The 20,916-nt window shown below is 34.0% G+C and overlaps 1 protein-coding gene across 1 annotated transcript in view; it reads right to left on the reverse strand.

Annotated features, from left to right (window-relative positions):
* Positions 1–20,916, reverse strand: part of STXBP5L (syntaxin binding protein 5L) — a 340,069-nt gene that overhangs the window by 247,790 nt on the left and 71,363 nt on the right. Inside the window, exons 6-7 of the mRNA XM_037051540.1 lie at positions 14,449–14,583; positions 7,431–7,494 (exon numbers count right to left, since the gene is read on the reverse strand). Coding sequence (XP_036907435.1) covers positions 7,431–7,494; positions 14,449–14,583 — 199 coding nt within the window. The remainder of the gene's footprint in view (positions 1–7,430; positions 7,495–14,448; positions 14,584–20,916) is intronic.

Here is a 20,916-nt window from a genome sequence, read left to right on the forward strand (position 1 = left end):
GTTCTTCAGTTCAGAAATTGTATCCTTCATTTCCTCTTGGCCTTTGCTGATGGTTTCTATTTCCTTTTTCATGTTGATATAGTTTGCAGAGAGTTCATTGTAGCTCCCCTGTAGTTTCTGGTAGCTTGTTGTAAGCTCTTTGAATTTCTTGATAGCCAGTGCTTTGAATTCAATATCTGATAGTTGACTTGCCTCTATTTCATCTAACATTCTTTCTGAGACTTCCTCTTTTTCTTTCATTTGGGGATTGTTTCTTTGTCTTCCCATTGTTTGTGATGCTCTTCTTGTTGGCCTCAGCTAGTTAAATTGATCTGTTCTGGTTCCCTGGGTTTATGGTGTGAACTTCTGTGGTAGGATACCTGTGAAATTCAGTGGTGCAGTCTCCTGCAGGTATCTTGGTGTTCTCTGCTTTCACCTACTCCTCTTGTTGGCTTCCAGCTGATCAAACCTTTTCTTCTGGTTTCACTAGCTGCAGCAGCCTGAGGGGCTATTAGTGTGGCCTTTCTCGCTTCTAGGTGAACTCAACTGGTCTCACCGGTGCCCTCCCAAGATCCAGACTGGCGCCCCACTGAGAGCAGATTTTTTCCCCAGGCTTCCCAGCCCTGGCCTGGCATGAAGGTGTGCACTCCCAGCCAGGCTTTCCTGGTCTCGCAGGCTTGGGCTCGGACCTTTCCCAGTGCTATGGCAGAATGCACAGGGCAACTCACAATTCTCCCAAGTCGGCAACCACGGCCTGACTCCTGGCACTTCTCAGTCTGCACTGGCTGGGTAGGGAGGGAGCTGATGACTGGCTCTCTCCCTAAAGGCCTTGCTAGCAGCCCTAGGCTCCCTGAGCCTGTGGGAGAGCCGGCTCAAGCCCCTGCTACAGGGAACGCACAGGCAACTCTCAGTTCTCCCAAGCCGGCAACCACAGCCTGGCTCCATGGGTTATTAGAGCTCTCTGGTTTGCTTCCTAATGCCCACTCCTCCCTCTACCACTACAGGCAAACCAATTTCTCCTGGTGTTTTCCAATCTGCACCCTGCCGGATAGGGAGGGTGCTGGTGATTGGATCTCTCCCAGGGTCATTGTTGCCCGCCCTCAGCTTTCAGAGACCAAGGCAGCCTGGCCAGGGCTCTGGCGAGGCCCAGTGGAGAGCCTGCACCCTTGTGCTGTTCCCTCATACCTTGTTGACCTGTGGTCATCTCCTCTCCTCAAACTCTGGTCATTCAGTGTCCACTACACTTTCTGGAGTCCTGCCTTCCTATATGCTGGGTCCCTGTTGGCTATCCACTGCGCTCCTCCGCAGATCAGCCCAGTTTTTCTCTGGCGCCCGGAGGGAAGCGAAATCCTTTGTCCTACTCCACCGCCATCTTCCCAGCCCCTCAGAAAATGCTTGAATAATTGGGATGTCACTGTATGAAAGGGTTTAATACTCTTCTCTTGGCACCTTCAGTGGGTTCTTTGATTTTAGATAGGAGACAATCTAACTGTACAATCCCATCCTGTGGGTCTGAAATCTATAATAGGAGTCAGCAAACTTAACATAAGGGGTTTGATAATAAATATTTTAGGTATCACAGGCCATACAGCACTGTCGCAACTGCTCAGCCTTGCTCCTGAGAGAGCAGCCACAGACAATATGTTAATGAATGAGTATGGCTATGTTCCAATAAAACATTTACAAAAACAGGCAACATGCTAGATTTGTCTCATGGGTTGTAGTTTCCAATCCTCAATCTAGAACAGTTTTGACAACTATTGTCTTAATTGGGGTCCTGTAGAAAACAGCCTGAGGCAAGGCTTAAATGCTAATGTTTCACTGAGAAGTACAACCTCAGGGCTATAATAAAAAGGAAAAGTAAGGTAAATAAGAAGATTTATTGTCACACTAAACACTATTTCATTGAAAGAAGCAGAAGAGACAATCAATTACTTAGCAAGTGTACCTATCTACTTGGTGTTGCAGGATGTCTCTAACAGTTTATATGGAAAAATCATGATTCAGAATAGCCCAATCAGAGAGAGGGAGGGGGAATTATTTTATGTGTCTTGTCTAATATAGATCAAGGTTTTCTCCATGAGAAGTTAAACACCCCTTCACTTCAAAATTGTGTCCTTTGTCGCCTTCATCAGCTATTAGGGAAACCAGAGCTCAGGCTTTGTAGTATGACACCTAATCTACATTCAGAATTAAAGGGAGGTGACAGAGACTCAGAGCACAGCCACTCAACTTCAGGAATTAGTACTGCATGAACCTGACTAAACCTGCCAAAACAGAGGTGAAGCACACAGCCAAGGGCTGAGGTGAAGCAAGGCTGAGTGACTCTGAGGAGACATACGCAATACTATGTATAATACAAACATCTCTCATTTCAAGAGCACTCTCTTCTATTTGATAAACTACTATGAAGTATCTTTTGTAAACATTATCTTAGGGAGAGGGTGGTATATCTTCTGATTTTATAATACAATCTTGTTTCAGTACGAACCTTAACATAAGTAATTTGTTCCTTCTTTCACTTCACCAACAAGCCTCAATGGAAGCTTTCCTCTTCCAGGTTGAATTTACCCCAGAAATGCAAAAGTGTTTAAATTTAAAAGACCCATCAACATATTTCAACAAAATAACATAATAAGGAATAATCACCTGGTAGCCTGTTAGCTTTTTTTTTGTAATGTAAATGCCTGACATAAGCTTTTAATTGCCAAGGCATCCAGTTACAGGACATCCATCTCCAGTAAACTCTCGGTCAGCTATAAGACTAGATAAAGACCTGCACCACCCATGAGTTCCCTTATTTTTAGCTTTTTTAAAAATTGAATTTATTGAAGTGATGTTGGTTAATAAAATTATATAGGTTTCAGGTATACGATGCTATAATAAATACATCATCTATATATTGTATTGTATGTTTATCACTCACCCCAACTCAAGTCTACTTCCATCACCATTTATTCCACCTTTATCTTCTTCTACTTCTCCCATTCCCTTGTTTTTTAAAAAGCTTAGGTTGATTTAGATAACTGACAATTTGACTGATGGTTTGTTTTCCCCTTTCTGCATTCTATTGCTCTTACATTTTTAATTTTCCAATAAAGAGTTAAACTGCTAAACTACAGGGTCCCCACACTCAACCCCTAGAAAAACAGAACTGCAGGTCCACAGGGTTGCTCTCCCTACCCATGACCTCACTTCTATTGCCCCAGGCATACCCTTTGCCCTCCAGGACCTGTGAATAATAAACCTTGCTTGTGGAAGTTCCCTGGTGGTTGTTGCTGAGGTTTGTTTTGCAATCATAAAATACCCACAAGGGCCAGTCGAGCCACAACACTGACTCCAAAAAGTGAGATGTCTGCGGGGTCTCACCTCAGACTCAGATGTTTGCCCCCAGGCATTTTTAGCCAATAGCATCTCTATCAAGAGGCTGAGACCAGTACAGATCACATCTCAATATATGTGGAAAAGCATTTGAAACCATTAATAATTTAAAACTCTTAGGATATTAAAAATAAATGAAAACTTTTTAACTTCATAAAAGCAACTAACCAAAGACCTGAAGCAAACATCTTACTTAATGTTAAAATCTTGGAGGCATTTCCTTTGTGGTTTGAAACAAAATAAAGTTCCCATTAAAACCATTTATATTCAACACTGCACTGAGTTCATATGCAGCAAAACGAATACATACATAAAAACTATAAATATTGAAAGGAAGAAATAAAATTTTTCTATATTTGCTATACTCTTATGTAGAGAATATTCCTGAAAATCTAAGGATAGCTTTAAAAACAAAACATTCAATGATGTACTTGAATACAAAATAACAAAATCAATATTTTATATGCTAAAATGCAAGTATAAAATTGATTTTTTAAAATGTTAGTCACAGGAGCAACAAAATCTATAAGGCACTTAAAATTAAGGTAACAAAAGATATATAAGACTTTTGTGAAAAAAATTATAAAGGTATATAGAAAAACATAAAAGCAAGCCAAGCTAAGTACAGAGTAGGGGAGGTTGTGAGTATACAAAATAGAGTTTATTCTTGTTTTATTTATTAATGATTGTATTATTTTCCATACTAATAACTAACTGTAAAACTACTTTTGCCCCACCTTGTATATTATGTTTATATCTTAATGATATAAATTTTCTCTAAATTATTTGGCATGTCCAAGTTGCAAATAATATCCCAGCAGGGATATACACAGAGCCTGATTCTAAATTTTATATAGTAGAATAAATGGTAGGAAAAAGCTAAGATAGAAAAGGGAGGAGGAGGAGGACCTACAAGATATTGAGATAATTTGTGAAGTTATTAAAATGTGCTATTAGTAAAACAATAAATATAGCCGTGCAACAAAGTAACTAGCCCAGAAAAAGACCCACCCTTATATAGGAACTTGATATATGAGTGAGATGTCCTTATACAGCAGTGGAAATGGAACTGATTATTTCAATGAATTAATTATTTACATGTAAAAATTAAAGTATACCCTCATCTCAAACCAAAGTAAAATAAACTGTATATATATAGATTAAAACCTAATTTTAAAATGGAAAGCCTTAAAAGTAATTGAAAAAAAATAGGTTTATATTTTCCCTCAGGAGAGGAAACATTACTAAGAAACAAAATACAGGAATCAAATTAAAACTGATAAAAATAAGTAATTAAAATAAAAAACTTCTATGTGACAAAAGGCTACAGATGAAACAACTAATCTATAAGAAGTCAAGGATTTATTAAAGGATATATGCTAATAAGTAGTAGAGCCATAATTCAAATACACAGTTTCTGACTCTAACAGTAATTTTTTAAAATTATACAATTGATACAAATTTTATTCCTTTATAAAACGTCAAACAACACAAGGAAAATGAGAATAATTTTGACCATTTTCCAATCTCCAGTATCCTTCCCAGATTTATACATATACTTTCAGGCTTTCTCCGTTGGGTATTTGAATATACAAGGAAAAATACAAATGCATAATTTAAGTGGTTTTACATTGTATTTATGGTTCCGCAACTTAAAAAAAAATGTAGCATTATGCTAAGTGAAGTAAGCTAGGCGGTGAAAGACAAATACCATATGATCTCACCTATAAGTTGAACCTAATCAACAAAACAAGCAAGCAAGCAAGCAAGCAAAATAGAACCAGAGACATGGAAAAAAAGAACAAAAGACAGTAACCAGAGGGGAGGGGGGAGGGGGATAACGGAAAAAAGAATAGGAAAGGTAATGAGGGAACATGTATAAAGGAACCATGGACAAAGACCCAGAGGTGGGGGGAGGGTGGGGAGGACTGAATATGGGAGGTGGGATGGGTAGGGTGGAGGAAAATAATGGGGGGTGGAAAACGGGGACAACCATAATTGAACAACTAAAAAAAGTATGGTTTAAGAAATGTGGCCTAAAGGACTTTCCATATCAATACAGCATTTGGTATATATATAAGCATTCATTTATTACCTATTAATAGACTTAGGTTGCTTTCAAAATCTTGCCCCTTGATCATTATAAATAGGTTAGATATCAGAAATGGATTTTCTAGGTCATAATAAATACGTTTTAAATGTTGATAATGCCAAATTGCCCATATTGCTGATTCTAGATGCCCATTTCTCAATGCCTTTTCCATTACCTAATATTGTTATTTTTAATTTTTAATATTTTGCCACTCTGATTAGGAAGAAAATGGTATATTGCATTTACTTAGTGATTCCTTAGAGAAGTTGTTTCCTCCTCACCGCCACACCCTGCTCTCTTAAAGGTAAAAAACGCAATCACACCTTCAACTCTTAAAAGTATCTTTTCTAGTAGACTTACTCTTCCATGTTTCTAAATATATGTATATTGCTACTTCTTGTTTTATTCGTTAAACATTACTTATTTCCTATCATGAAATAACAGGATTTAGTAAAGTTCTTTACATATTTTGCATGTTCATTATTTGCCTGCTGCATATGTAGAAAATACTGCCCTACTTTGATGCTTGTCTCTTATCATGATTGTCTTGTTATTCTATAGTCCTTAAAGCTTTTAGGCGTTGTGTCTTGCTTGAGGATATCCTTATTCCACAGTAAGGACCCATTTCCTACAGTTTCTTTTAAAACTTCCTGAGCTGTGATTTTAATATATATGTGTTTCCTCCATCCAGAATTTATTTCTGAGTGGTATGAGGTAGAGGTCATACCATTTTGTTTACAACAAATAGCCAATTGTCCAACACCATTTACTCAGTAGTGTATCATGTTCTAAAACAACTTCTCTAAAATGTGCAAAATTCCCCCAAATGCCAGAACCATTTCTTTTTTTTTTTTAAGATTTTATTTATTTGTCTTTAGAGAGGAAGGGAAGGAGAGAAATATCAATGTATGGTTGCTTCTTGTGAATCCCCTGCTGGGAACTGGCCTGCAACCCAGGCATGTGCCCTGACTGGGAATCGAACCACGATCATGTGGTTCACAGGCCCACGCTCAATCCACTGAGCTACACCAGCCAGGCCCAGAACCATTTCTGAATATCCATTGGTCTTCTTTATACCCTTGAACCAATATCACAATGTATTTCTTTTTCAAAAGTGTCTTGACTATTCTTAAACATTTTCTTTTTCTTATGAATTTTAGAATTAGCTTTTGAATTCTTTAAAAATAAATAAATTCTGATAACATCTGATTGGAATTTTACCATATTTATGGATCAATTTGAAGAAATCCAATATTCTTTCTATTGCTATGAGGTTAATTTGTTTTTCAGGTTCAATACTTATTAGGCTAGTTCAGTTTCTATCATTTAAAAATAAACAAAGAACCAAACCTAAACTAAATAATTTACTCAAGTGTTTTTACACTACATAGCCAAAATTTTATACTTGAAGAAATAATATTTACATGAAAGTGACACTTCAGATTTCTTTATATTATTAACTTTGTTTCCTTATCATCAAAAGAAAATTATGAATAATCAAGGTAAATAGGATTATTTCTGTAATCTGAGAACATTTTCTATATTATCACCTACTTATAAAAATCAAGATTGGCTAATTTATGATTATTCAATATTGGTTATTTATCATTATCAAAACTGAATAGCAGAGGTGAATGATTAACAATACTAAAAACTATATTGTTAAGTTCAAGCACAGACTATCCAAAAATTAAAATTGTTCCATGTGTTATACACCTTCCTCAACATTCTACAATTAAATATCAATTTTACCTTTAGGTAAAACTAAAGATTTAATTTGGTACCATTATTAGAATGAATAATTCATTTACTCACTTATTAATATTTGCTCATTCATTCATTCAACATATTATAATCTTAAATGACACTGAATGTCATGAACTGTGCTAGAGATGTTAGGTATCAAATAATAGTAAGATATATTTTTATTTAAGAACGAAGAAAATAAATGCAAAAATAATGGTATTGGAATACTCACTTTCCCTTCATCTCTTGGGCTATCACTTAAATGTACAACTGGACCTGGATGAGTCTTTGTGGATCTGTTAAATCAATTTAAAAAAGTAATTAAAAAATAAACATTAAAACACCTTACCACTAGAGACAGGAACAAATAAACTAAGATTATACTGGAATACACTTCCAATATTCTGGGGTTTAGTTTAAATTCATTTGACTTTTGTGTTGTTTTTCTTTAAGATTACTTTTCTCTTCCCTATTAACATTATTAAAATAGGTGTGATTTTCTAAAAAATCAGGTTTAAAAACTTTGATCCACGTAACAATGGAATTCTTTATTATCTTATGTGTTGCCGAATCAGGGCCTCTGGAAATTTGAAATTAAACACATACTTATCCAAAGGAAAGCATACACAGCCACAAGACTGATGCTGTAGACCTGTTTCAACCAAACTGAAAAGTTCATACTTGATTTAAAATTTCATTTTGACATGTAATCTCTGATTTGTGCCTACAAAAAGTACAGAGGTTCCTTCTATTTAAAAGACAATTCTCTCTCTAGTGATAACCAGCATACAGAACACTAACCAACCAGGGAAACAAAGTTTGTTGGTTATGTCTTATTTATCTGGTTTCTTGGGTAATCAGTAACAGATCATTATGGGTTTAAGAGCATATTGATAAAGAGATCTGTATTCTGTCAATATGACTTTAAATTTATTCTACTATGATATCTGGCACATTTATTTAATATTTCTTATTTTAACTTATATCATTGTGTCATGACTAAATATATGACCTAATATGACCACTGATTTTATAAATCTCCACATTCTTCCTTCAATAACCTAAGTGCACCAGATTAATTTTGTTATGATTATACTGACAGAGTATACTTTATTTTTAAAAAACACATAAAATCATCAAAGATTCTGTACAAAGCAATAAAGATTTAAATTTTAGAAACTCTTTGGAATCAGAGAAAAGTGACAAATTATGTAGCTCCAGATTCTCCAGATACTGACTCCCCTGAGTGATTCAAAAGAATAAATACAAAGTTATTAGATATTTTGTTGGTGGCTTTGTCCTAAATTTTGTCATCTGAAAATGGAGGTAGTTGTACTAACCCTACTGAAGGATTATGAAGATTAAAAGATATATATAGCACCTAATATAATGCCAAAACATAGTAAGTACTCAATAAATAGTATGTATTATGATTGTTGTAAATCATTGGAATAATGGAAATCAGATCTACTATTTGCATTCTGGAATATATGCAGGCAGAAAGAAACTAAACAAGGCTTTATAAAAGTTTACAGAGCTTTTAACAGTTATATCACACAATAATGTAGTGTTTTATTATAGTATAAATGCCTCTGAGAAGGGACATTGTGTCCCAATTATCCTTGAGGAACTAATAATATCCAACAAGTCATAAACTCCTATCTCTCTCTTAAGTTTGATTGGAGCAACAAATACCAAAGTATACTCCATGATAAACTAGTGAACATATAAGGCATTGCACAATGTTTCATATAAAAAAAAATTTTGAGAAGCCCTGAATGGGGCAATTAAATGTTTTCTTTTTCTAAAGAACTTCTTAGGGCTATATTATGCAAATGAGCAATAAAAATGTTCAATATTTTCCAAAACTATTGATCTACAGAATCTTTTTTGGTTGATTATATTAAGGAAATCACTGAAATATACTTTGAGAAACACTAGTTAGACCATTTGCAAGACTTCCATTCAAGTTCTCAGACTCTAGAAAACACTCAAGTTCAGAAAATAATCTAGCATTAAATCTCCACGGTTTGTAATGATTTTTATAATGATATAAAAAATATAATTTATTGTAAAAGATAAAACCCAGAAAATACCAAAAGTTAAAAGAAAAAATCTCTCATTATTTCAGTGCCTAGATACAAAATACATTTTGATGTATTTTTTCTGATCTTTTCCCTAACATCAAACTAACAAATCACCAAGCATTCCTTGCAAAACTTATGGCCATTAAAAGTTGACTTTAAAAATAAGAATAGCATCTGTACACTACAGATTCTGTAAATCCCACAAGAATTACATCAGGTAAAATTATCAATAAACTTAGACTCATATATACCTATCAAATAATGCCCAGTAATTCTTCTAAATATCCTTATTTATTTCTCTTCCTCCCACTCACTACAATGGCTCTTGATAGTTTCCTTCATGAACTTTCTGTTCCTATACCTTAAATACTGGTGTTCTTTTGTCTTCTGTCCTAGACTGCCATCTATTACCCTATTAGATGTGGTCATTAATTCAAGGGCCCATAGGAGCCAGGCAGGTATTTCAAATGAGCTAAATAGGCTGAATAAGAACTATACTAAACTGGATAGCATATTACCCACTAATAAGTGATAGATATAACTCATTTCCAGTTAATCACTGACTGCCAGGCAAGAATGCTGGACTAGAATTGTCTCATTATGAACCTTTTTCATGAAAAGCTGAAAATCTGAATTTTTATCTCCATAAATTTTTAAATGTTACAAATAATTCAGATATATTTAAATATTGTGATGGCCAAATAAAACATATCTGTGAATTGGTTCATTATCTAACTAGTTTGCTACCTCTTTCCTATAAACTCTTCATGAACAACCTTACCTATTCTCATGGTTTCAATGAGAATGAGAATTCTGTTCTCATTAACAATAAATAGTTAATAATTAATACAAGAATAAACTGTTTCACATACTCACAACAATAAACCTACTTTTGCCCCATCCTGTTTACCACATCCTACCATTCTCCCATACCAATTCCAGGGGAATGTTTTATAAACACATACAATCAAACAACCTAAAATTGAACTCATTATTTTATTTCCAATCTCTTGCATTCTTTCACTAAGTGGCACCCTAACCTACACAGTTGCTTAAATAAAAAATGTGGGGGTTACTTTTAATTACTCCCTATTATCTTTATATCTTCCCATAAAACCCAAGTCTTGCCACTTCTATCTTTTACTTCTTTACTATGTCAACTTATCTCCACTCCAAAATTCACCTTCGTAATTTTCAAGGAGAATGCAGTCTTTTCTCATTTCTCCATACCTGCATTCAGAGTAATCTTCCAAAATGCAAATTTGATCCAGTCAATTCTCTGCTTAAAGCTCCTGACCTTAGAAAAAGTCCAAACTTCTCAAATTGTCTTATAAGACGTGTCATGTTATATACCCAGATTACTTTCTCAGTTTCACCTTTTGCTATTCTCTCCCCAAGCCATTTCAACCAACTGAACTACTCAAAACTGGACATGGAACAAAAACTCTCTCACATTTCCATCCTTTAAGCCTCTGTTCCCACTCCCTGCAATACCCTCTCACCTCGCCTCAGTTCTTCACTCATCTGACTGAAACTCATCCTTCAGATCTCAGCATAGATGTAACTTACTTCACGAATACTTCTGTGAGACCCTATGTCTTTATTAGGTGTCCTCATTGGATTGCCACATTATATTTCTAGTACATTGTAATTGCCTTTTTATATAATCTCATCCTCATTAGAATGGAAGCCCCCAATAAAGCAGAAATTATGTATTTACCATATTATACTACTCAATAAATATGTTTGAATGAGCAGTAGTTAAATATTAATAAAACAATTATACCTATGATTTAATTCAAAAATTCATGTTCACATTTTAATATGTAGAAAAAATAGGTTACATTTTTTAAAGACCTAGGGCTACCCCACAGAAACAGCTATTTCTGTGCTATAAACTAAATATATTTTCCCACAGAAATATTTTTAATGTTAGTTTTGTTATATGATACTATTTTGTGAGATGTTCTATGGATGAGATCAGGTGCATTCAGGGTGGTATGGCTGTAGACTAGATATTCTACAAACATCACTGTTTATAGGGAAAATGTCTTCCAATTTTCAAATCATCAATATATTTTCTTTTTTGAGAATTAAATATAATTACAATTAGGAGACTTCACAAAAAATAGAAAGAGGGTGAATAACAAACATCAAATAAAAAAGGATTTCAAGTAATGACTTCAAAATAATTTCACATATCTCTTAAAGGCAATTCTGCATTTGTCATACTCAGAAAATGCATTGTTAAAATTTGTGTCTAAAATTCTATTGTAAAATGACTTTTTAATTAAATGTATATTTTTATTGTCCCATATACTTGACATATAACAGTAAGTAGCATGCATTTTTCTCCTGTGTCTCAAGAGGTAGAGGGCATTTAAAAGACTCTGGGAGATTGGAAGTTAGTATTTAAAATTATATCTAGGTTTTCCTGTATTTGCCTAGAAGGCAAAGATTCTATATTTAAAAAATTTAGTTATGAAGCCCATGCTGGTGTAGCTCAGTGGATTGAGCATGGGCCTGTGAACCAGATGATCATGGTTCGATTCCCAGTCAGGGCACATGCCTGGGTTGCAGGCCAGTTCCCAGCAGGGGATTCACAAGAAGCAACCATACATTGATGTTTCTCTTCCTCTCTCCTTCCCTTCCCCTCTAAAGATAAAAAATAAAATATTTAAAAAAAACAAAAAACCCACAAAATTTGGCCAGCCTGTATTTATGTTTGACACCTTTATTGTCAGTTTGGATAAATAAATAAAATTATTTCATAATGATATATAATCTTTTGGTCAAATATGTTTGACAAATTCCCCAGGGTTCAACTTTTAAGAGACTTTTCTTGACCTAAAATTGGCTTTGAGTCATTCCAAAGCATCCCTGGAATGCCTCAGGGATTTGTTCTTTCTCCTTATGAACAAGAAGTTTTTAACTAACTTAGGCCTACTTGATATGCTTAAAGTACATGGGAAGTTCTGTCAAATAAACAAATAATAACTATGGTCTATTTGAATACACATTTTATTATTAAAATGAATGTTCTAGAGCTTATATAAAAATTTCCAGGAGTCTTAAAAAATAAAATAAAATTATATCTATAAAAATGAAAACATAACTTTTGGAAATCTACTGAGTAAACCAAAAAACAGTTAGGATGTGAATATTTCATGGACATTTTCAGAGGCATGTACAACTCTTTAAAGCACTGAATTCATATAGATGTTAGATTCGATTCTGAGGCCAAATTACATGTATAGGATCATATTATGAAAAATAAAAGTGCTTTATTTTACTTTAATTTTTCCTGAATTTCCTCTCCTTTATAATATACACTTTAAAACTCTTCATTAGTCCTAAAATCATAAAGTATAGATTATATAGATATAAATAGGTAAAGTGTAAGTCACTATTTCAGGTAGTATTAATTTGGATTAAGAAAAGGATTTGTTAAGTAAATGAATGTGGAAACAACACTGATAAAGTGGTAAAATATTTTACCTGTTCAGATAATAAAGTCTTCTTAATTATTTTACCATCATTCAACTGAACACAAATAATACATCTTTATGATTTATACTACTATTAAATTTTATAAAAGTTCTATAATTGGATCTTTCAGGTTTACCTGTGTTTTTATCATATCCTAAAACAATACTATGAAAACAAGCATTAATAAATAAGAGATATTTAAGAGATATGTGAAATTATTTTGAAATCCTTACTTGAAATTTTTTTTATTTAATGTTTGTTATGCAGTCTGTTTATTGCTATTATAGGACTAAGATTATAGGGGGAAACCCATTACCAAATAGCTAAAAAAGTAAATATCTTTTTGGTGGAGACATTAATTGCTTATAGGATAAATGCCTTTAAAAATACACATACAGAATAATAAAATATATGTAATCAAAATAGCTACAACAAATATAATTACAAATGAAAACTGTAAGTCAACAGTAGTGTGTAACTGTCATACCAACTCTTCAGTTATGTCAGTCATTTAGTAGCCACTTTGTGGAAAGTGCCAAAATAAACCAAATGTGAAGAAAAATAAAAGAGCAATAAACAAAAATTCTACCCTGAAGCATTTCTTAATCTAATGACAGAGAAAAAGTTGTCATTTATAAAAAACTCACTAAGACATAATACAAAAAGAGTATTGCCATAAGACTATAACTAGTAACAATCCTCCTTATTAAGTAATACATGTGTAGGTTGAAACACTGGGAGTATGGAACAGTCAGGAGTCAAACTTTATGAAAATAGTCTGTTTTAATCAGTGTTTTGGGGATGAATAATTTATGTACTATGACAGAATATGAGAGAATGAGCTAGACTCAAGCCAAAACTTCATCTTATAAAGGAACTAATAATGCACAGAGCATAAACATTTATTAAAGAAAAAATGTTTTTCTGATTACCCAGGAGACTTATCTGAGTATATACTACAAATAGATGGCTTAGAATTCCATGAAGTTTCATATGTGGGGGATTTCATATTTTTTTACCTACAGAAATGTAAATATCAGTATCAAAGTAGTAATTGCCATCAACCAGATACCTAAACAGCTATATACATCACAACATAAAAATATTAATAAACTGATTCTACTTTGAGCCCAGAAAAATATGGTAATGATCAAATGAAGAATAAGCTATCAATATTAAAACAGTAGGTTTACAGTTGTTCATATGGAAAATACAATAATTAATTATTAATAATTCAAGAATAGACTGCTTTGCATACTCACAACTGTACACCTAATTTCGTCCCACCCTGTATGGAACTGATCATGATTATTTTTACATAAAACTAACTGTAGCCACAATTCATTTGCCATTCTCAATGGAGTAGCTCAAGTTGAATGTAAAGAATGTTATGAGATTTGCCATGTGTAACTTTCAGAATTAATATTTTATCATCAAATATGGCATATATATACTTAATTATTCACAGTATTAGGAAAATCTAAAATTAGCATGTGTTAATACTACAATATCTATTGTAAAAAGCCTTTATGTTTTCAAATTATTTTGGATGAACTTTTCACTCATATTAATCATAAATTAGTTTTAAAGTTTCAAATAACTGCAATTTTATATATGTTACAAGCTATAAGAAATATTTAAGCTAAATAAAGTGATACTCAAGTTTACACTTACAGTTCAATTGCCTTGTTCCACATGATAACATATCCAGAAAGAATGAAAGATTCAATATTTACAATATGTGTATTTCCTCTTTCTGTTCCAACATAGAGCCATTTACTCTGGAAAGGTAGATGACAGTAAGTAATTCTGAAAGAGAGAAAATTACAATTAAAATATCTAAATTTATATCAGATCAGCATTATATTTCACACTTATTACATAGTGACAGCTATATAAACAATAAAATGAATTATGTACTCAAGCAGCACTTAGTTATCAGTGAGGACATAGGATAAATAACAATATATTATTAAAAACCATAATGATAACACACATTATTAAATACGTATCTATGCCCTGGCTGGTGTGGCTCAGTGAACTGAGGGCCAGCCAGTGAATCAAAGGGTCACTGGTTCAATTCCCAGTCACAGCACATGCCTGGGTTGCTAGCCAGGTCCCCAGTAGGGGGCCTGTCAGAGGCAACCACACATTGATACTTCTCTCCCCCTTTTTGTCCTTCCCTTCTCCTCACTCTAAAAATAAATAAATAAAATCTTTAAAAAAATAAATATCTAACATAGGCACTAATATTTCTCATTCTGAAAATAGCACTACATGACAGATATATACTTCTGTTTTACAAAGAGGAAACTGAAGTAAAGAATTTTTATTTTTTCCAGCCAAGATGGAGGCATGGGAAGATGTGCTTTGCTACCTTGCACAACCAAAAGAAGGACAACCACCAATTCAGAAACAAAAAACCACAAGAACTGCCAGAAAATCGAACTGTATGGAAGTCCGATAAGCAAGGAGTTAAAGAAGAAATATTCATCCACACTGGTAGGAGGGATAGAGACAGTCAGCCAGGGTAGAGAGGACTCACAGCAAGGCAGCAGATGGCAGACAGGGCAGTCCACATTCACATGTGCATAAATTGGGAGGAACAGCTAGGGAGAGAGAGAGATCACACAAGCTGGGGTTCCACAGCAGGGAAATAAAGCCTCAAAACCTCTGGCTGTAAAAACCTATGGGGGTTCTGGTGCTGGGAGAGACTCCTAGTCTCACAGGAGAGTATGTTAGAGGGATCCAAAAGATCCTTAAATGTACACAAACCCACCCACCTGGGAATCAGCATCAGAAGTGCCCAATTCACTTGTGGGTAGTGGGAGAAGTGACTGAAAGCAGGGTGAGAGCCAAGCAAGCAGCATTGTTCCCTTTCTGACCCCTCCCCCACATACAGCATTACAACCCAGCAACATGGGTTGCCCTGCCCTGGTGAATACCCAAGGCTCCACCCCTTACAATGTAATAGGTGCACCTAGACAAAGAAATGTGGTACAAAGGGAAGAATAGACCAAAGACTTAGAAAAACAACTAAGCAACAAGGAGACAACCTATCAGATGCAGAGTTCAAAACACTGGTAACCAAGATGCTCACAGAAATGATTGAGTATGGATGCAAAATAAAGGAAGAAGTGAAAGCTATACAAAGTGAAATAAAAATATATATACAGGGAACTAACAGTGAAGGGAAGGAAACCAGGACTCAGATCAATGATTTGTAACAAAAGGAAGAAATAAACATTCAACTGGAAGAGAATGAGCAACTGTTCCAATGAGCAGAGCCTCAGGAACATTTGGGACAACTTTAAACATTACAACATCTGAATCATTGGTTTGCCAGAAGGAGAAAAGGAAGAGCAAGAAATAAAAACTTTTATTTGAAAAAATAATGAAGAAAAACTTCTCTAATATGGCAAAGAAAATAGATATGCAAGTCCAGGAAGCTCAGAGAGTCCCAAAGAAATCGGACCCGAGAAGGAACACACCAAGACATATCATAAATAAATTTCCTAAAATTCAAGATTAAAGGGGTGGTTAAGAATAGTATAGCAAATGGAGGACCCAAGAACATATATGTAAGACCCACAGACATGAACTGAGCAGTGGGGATAATGCTGAAGGGCGGTGTGGGGTGGTGCAGGGTGGAGGGGAATAGAGGGGAGAAAAATGGGACAACTTTAATAGCACAATCAATAAAATATACTTTAAAAAAGAATTTATATTTTTTACTTATAATAAAAATTTAAAATTTTTTATTTTTATTTTCAACACTAGCAGTAAAGCAGCAAAACTGCAATTAACATTTATTCTTGTTTAGTTGCAAAATTACAGTCTTTCTATCTACTTATGACAAATTATCTACTGTTTATTCAGATGCTTGGCATCTAAGTAGTAAAAAGAAAACTTGTGAGGTCAGAGATCTACTATAACAGGACTTTTTTTTTATGTTGTTCTATCTCATCTTCACAGGGGGCTTCCTGATCAATTCTGGGAACTTATTCCGTAGCCAGAGAAACCATGACTACTATATATGAAACCTGTAAATTTAACAGGCTTCTCTTCATAACATCATCACTCTTACTAGGTTGGCCTACTTATGCTCCTTAATCACTGTTAAAAAAAAAACCGGGAATAAGTCCACAGTAATCCCTTGCCAAACTTGTTACTGAATCATAATACTTCCTGAAGTTTATTAAGAAAAGGAAGCTAGTAAATTGTTGAAAGAGCTAGATGTAATTCTGATGCCAGAGAAACAGACCAATTAAAAAAATGCAAATGGTCATTATCCAACAAGATTTCATCATGTACCTATTATTTTTCATTTCTTACTGTTGAATTTATTCTTGCATGTGGCATAAGAAGGCAGTCTTTCATTTTTCTGCATGTATCTGTACAATTTTACTGATACTGTTGATCGAATAAAGTATCTTTAGTCCATTGTATGTGCTTGCTTTCTCTGTCAAATATTAAGTGACTATAAAGGTGTTGGTTTATTTCTGGGCTCTCTATTCTGTTCCTTGATTCTGTTCATTGATTTATGTGTCAATGTTATGCCAGTACCATGCTGTTTTGATTACTATGGCTGTATAGTATAGTTTGATATTAGGTAGCATGGTTACTACAATTTTGTTATTTCTTAAGATTGCTGTTGCTATACAGCACAACCTTTTGTGGTTTCATATACATTTTTGAAATTTTTGTTCTAGTTCTGTGAAACACATCATTGGTATCTTGATAGAAATTGCATTGAATCTATAGATTGATTTGGGCAGTATGAACATTTTACTGATGCTAATTTCTCCTATCCATGAACATGGTATGTGCTTCTACTTATTTGTATCTTCATGTATTTCTCTCTTCAGTGTCTTGTAATTTTCCAAGGACAGGTCTTTTATGCCCTTGGTTAGATTTATTCCTAGGTATTTTATTAGTTTTGAAGCAATTGTGAATAGGATAATTTTCTTAATTTCCCTTTCTAATAATTCATTTTTGACATATAAAAGTCCAATTGATTTTGGGATATTAATATTATATCCTGCTACTTTTTCAAATTCATCTATCGGTTCTAATAGTTTCATGGTGGAATATTTGGGGTTCTCTATGTACAGTATCATGCCATCTGCAAATAAAGACAGTGTTACTTCTACTTTTCTAATCTGCATGCCTTTTATTTCTCCTGTCTGATTGCTGTGGATAGGACTTGCAGTACTATGCTGACTAAGAGAGATGAACACAGACATCCCTATTTTGTTCCCGATCTTAAGGCAAATGCTTGTAGTTTTTGCCAATTAAGTATGATGCAGGCAATGGATTTTTCATTTATGGCCTTTATTACTTTTAGGTATATTCCCTCAATTCCCACTTTGCTGAGAGTTTTTTATTATAAATGGGTACTGAATTCTATAAAATCTTTTTTCTTAATATAATCATGTGGTTCTTATCCTTCATTTTGCTTATGTGGTATATCACATTTACTGATTTGTGAATAGTGTAGCAAACTTGCATACCCAGAATAAACTTGGTGGATAATACATCTTTTTGATGTATTACTGTATTCATTTTGCTAATATTTTGTTGATGGCATTCATCAGGGCTATTGGCATAGAATTTTCTTTTTTCTGGTGTTTTTTTATATGGTTTTGGAATTAAGAGTATGCTGGCCTCATAAGGTGAACTTGGGAGTCTTTCCTATTCTCGAATTTTTTGGATAGTTTGAGAAGAAGAGGTGCTATTTCTTTTTGGAATGTTTAGTAAAACTCTCCTGTGAAGCCTTCTGGTCCAGGGCTATTGTTTGTTGGGAGTTTTTTAATTACTGCTTCAATTTCACTAGGTGTAATCTGTCTACTCAGATTCTCTTATTCTTCCTGATTTAGTTTCAAAGATTGTATATTTCTAGGAATTTATCCATTTTGTTCAGATGTCCAATTTGTTGGTATATATTTTTTGTAACATTTTTTTGCAGTCTACTGTATCTCTTTGGGATCAGTTGTTACTGCTCCTTTTTCATTCCTGATTTTATTTGGGTCCTCTCTCTTTTATTCTGGATGAGTCTGGTCAAAGGTTTATCGATTTTGTTTGTCTTCTCAATGAACCAGCTCCTGGATTCATTTATCCTTTAAATTTTGTTTTCAGTCTCTGTGACATTTATTTCTGTTCAAAACCTGATTATTTCCTTCCTTCTACCCACTCTGAGCTTTGTTTGTTATTCTTTTTCTAGTCACTTAGATGTAGGGTTATGATGTTGGAGTTTTTCTTGTTTCTTAAGATAGACCTGTAATGTTGTGACTTTTCCTCTTAGGACTGCTTAAGCTGTGTCCCACACATTTAGGGTTATTGTGTTCTAATTTTCATTTGTTTCAAGGTATCTTTTGATTTCTTCTTTGATATCATTGTTGACCTCAACATTGCTTGACCTAATCCCTATAAAAAAATCTTGAAGGAATTCAAACCAGATATAGAGAGCAAAACACATATACAGGGGATTTTAACACCTCACTGTCAAAAATAGATAGATCTTCCAAACAAAATATCAACAAAGATATTGCAGCATTGAACAATGGCCTAGATTAAATGAACTTCACTGATACATATATAGAGAGAGCCTTTCATCCCAAATAAGCAACATACCCATTCTTTTCAAATGCACATGGAGCATTTTCAAAGATAGACTACATGACAGGGCACAAAACAAGCATCAGTGAATTCAAGAAAACTAAAATCTTGTAAAGCATTTTCTCAGACCACCAGGGCCTGAAATAAGAAACCAACCTCAAGGAAAAAACTCAAAAACACTAAAATTCATGGAGATTGAATAGCATGCTATTAAACAATGAATGGGTCAAGAATGAGATCAAGGAAGAAATCAAAAAGTTTTTGGAAACAAATGAAAATGAACACACAACAGTCCAAAACATATGGAACACAGCAAAGACAGTCCTGAGACAGAAATTCGTAGAGATACAAGTCTACCTAATAAAGATAGAAACATTTCAAATGCACAGCCTAACCCTACATGTACAAGAACTGGAGGAACAACAACAAACAAAGCCCAGAACAAGTAGAAGGAAGAAGATAACCAAGATCAGAGCAGAATTAAACAACATACAGACTAAAAGAAAATTCAAAGGGTCAGTAAATTCAGGAGCTGGTTCTTTGAAAAAATAAACAAAATAGACAAGCCTTTAAGTAGATTCATCAAGAAAAGAGAGAGGATGCAAATTAATAAAATCAGAAATGAAAGAAGAGAGATTACAATTGATACTACAGAAATACAAAAGATTGTAAGAAATTACTACTAAGAACTATATGGCAAGAAATTTGAAAACTGGGTGAAATGGACAAATTTCTAGAAAAATATAATGTCCTCAAACTGAGTGAAAAACAAGCAGTAAGCCTGAATAGACCTATAACAGCTAGTGAAATCCAAGCACTAATCAAAAGACTCTCAGCACAAAAAAGCCCTGTTCCAAATTTTTACACAGGAAAATTTTATAAAACATTTTAAGATATTTTATAAAACACTCTTCCTTAAGAGTGTTATAACACTCTCCCTTAAGTGTTAAGGAAGAGTTAACACTTATCTTTCCCAGACTATTAAAAAAATCCAAGAAGAGGGAAGATCCCAAATCCATTTTGTGAAGCCAGCATCATCCTAATTCCAAAACCAAATAAACAAGCAGTAACAAAGAAAACTACAGGCCAATTAACGCTGATGAACATAGATGCTAAAATCCTCAACAAAATATTGGCAAACCATATCCAGCAATACACTAAAAAAGATCATACACCATGATCAAGTGGGGTTCACCCCAGGGATACAAGGATGGTATAATATTTGCAAATCAATAAATATAACATATCACATAAACAAAAGGAAATACAAAAATCACATGATCACATCAAAGGATGCAGAAAAAGGAATTCATAAGGTATAGCACCCATTTACAATAAAAACACTCAGCAAAGCAGGAGTAGAGGGAGCATACCTCAGCATAATAAAGGCCATATACAAAAAACCTAGAGCCAACTCACACTCAAAGGGCAAAAATTAAAAGCTTTCCCACTAAGATCATGAACAAGACAAGGGTGTCTGTTTTCACCACTTCTATTCAACATGGTATTGGAAGTCCTAGCAAC

This window comes from Sturnira hondurensis, unplaced genomic scaffold (genome assembly GCF_014824575.4).
Source record: "Sturnira hondurensis isolate 20B ecotype Veracruz unplaced genomic scaffold, ASM1482457v3 Scaffold0007222, whole genome shotgun sequence".
Lineage (NCBI taxonomy): Eukaryota > Metazoa > Chordata > Mammalia > Chiroptera > Phyllostomidae > Sturnira > Sturnira hondurensis.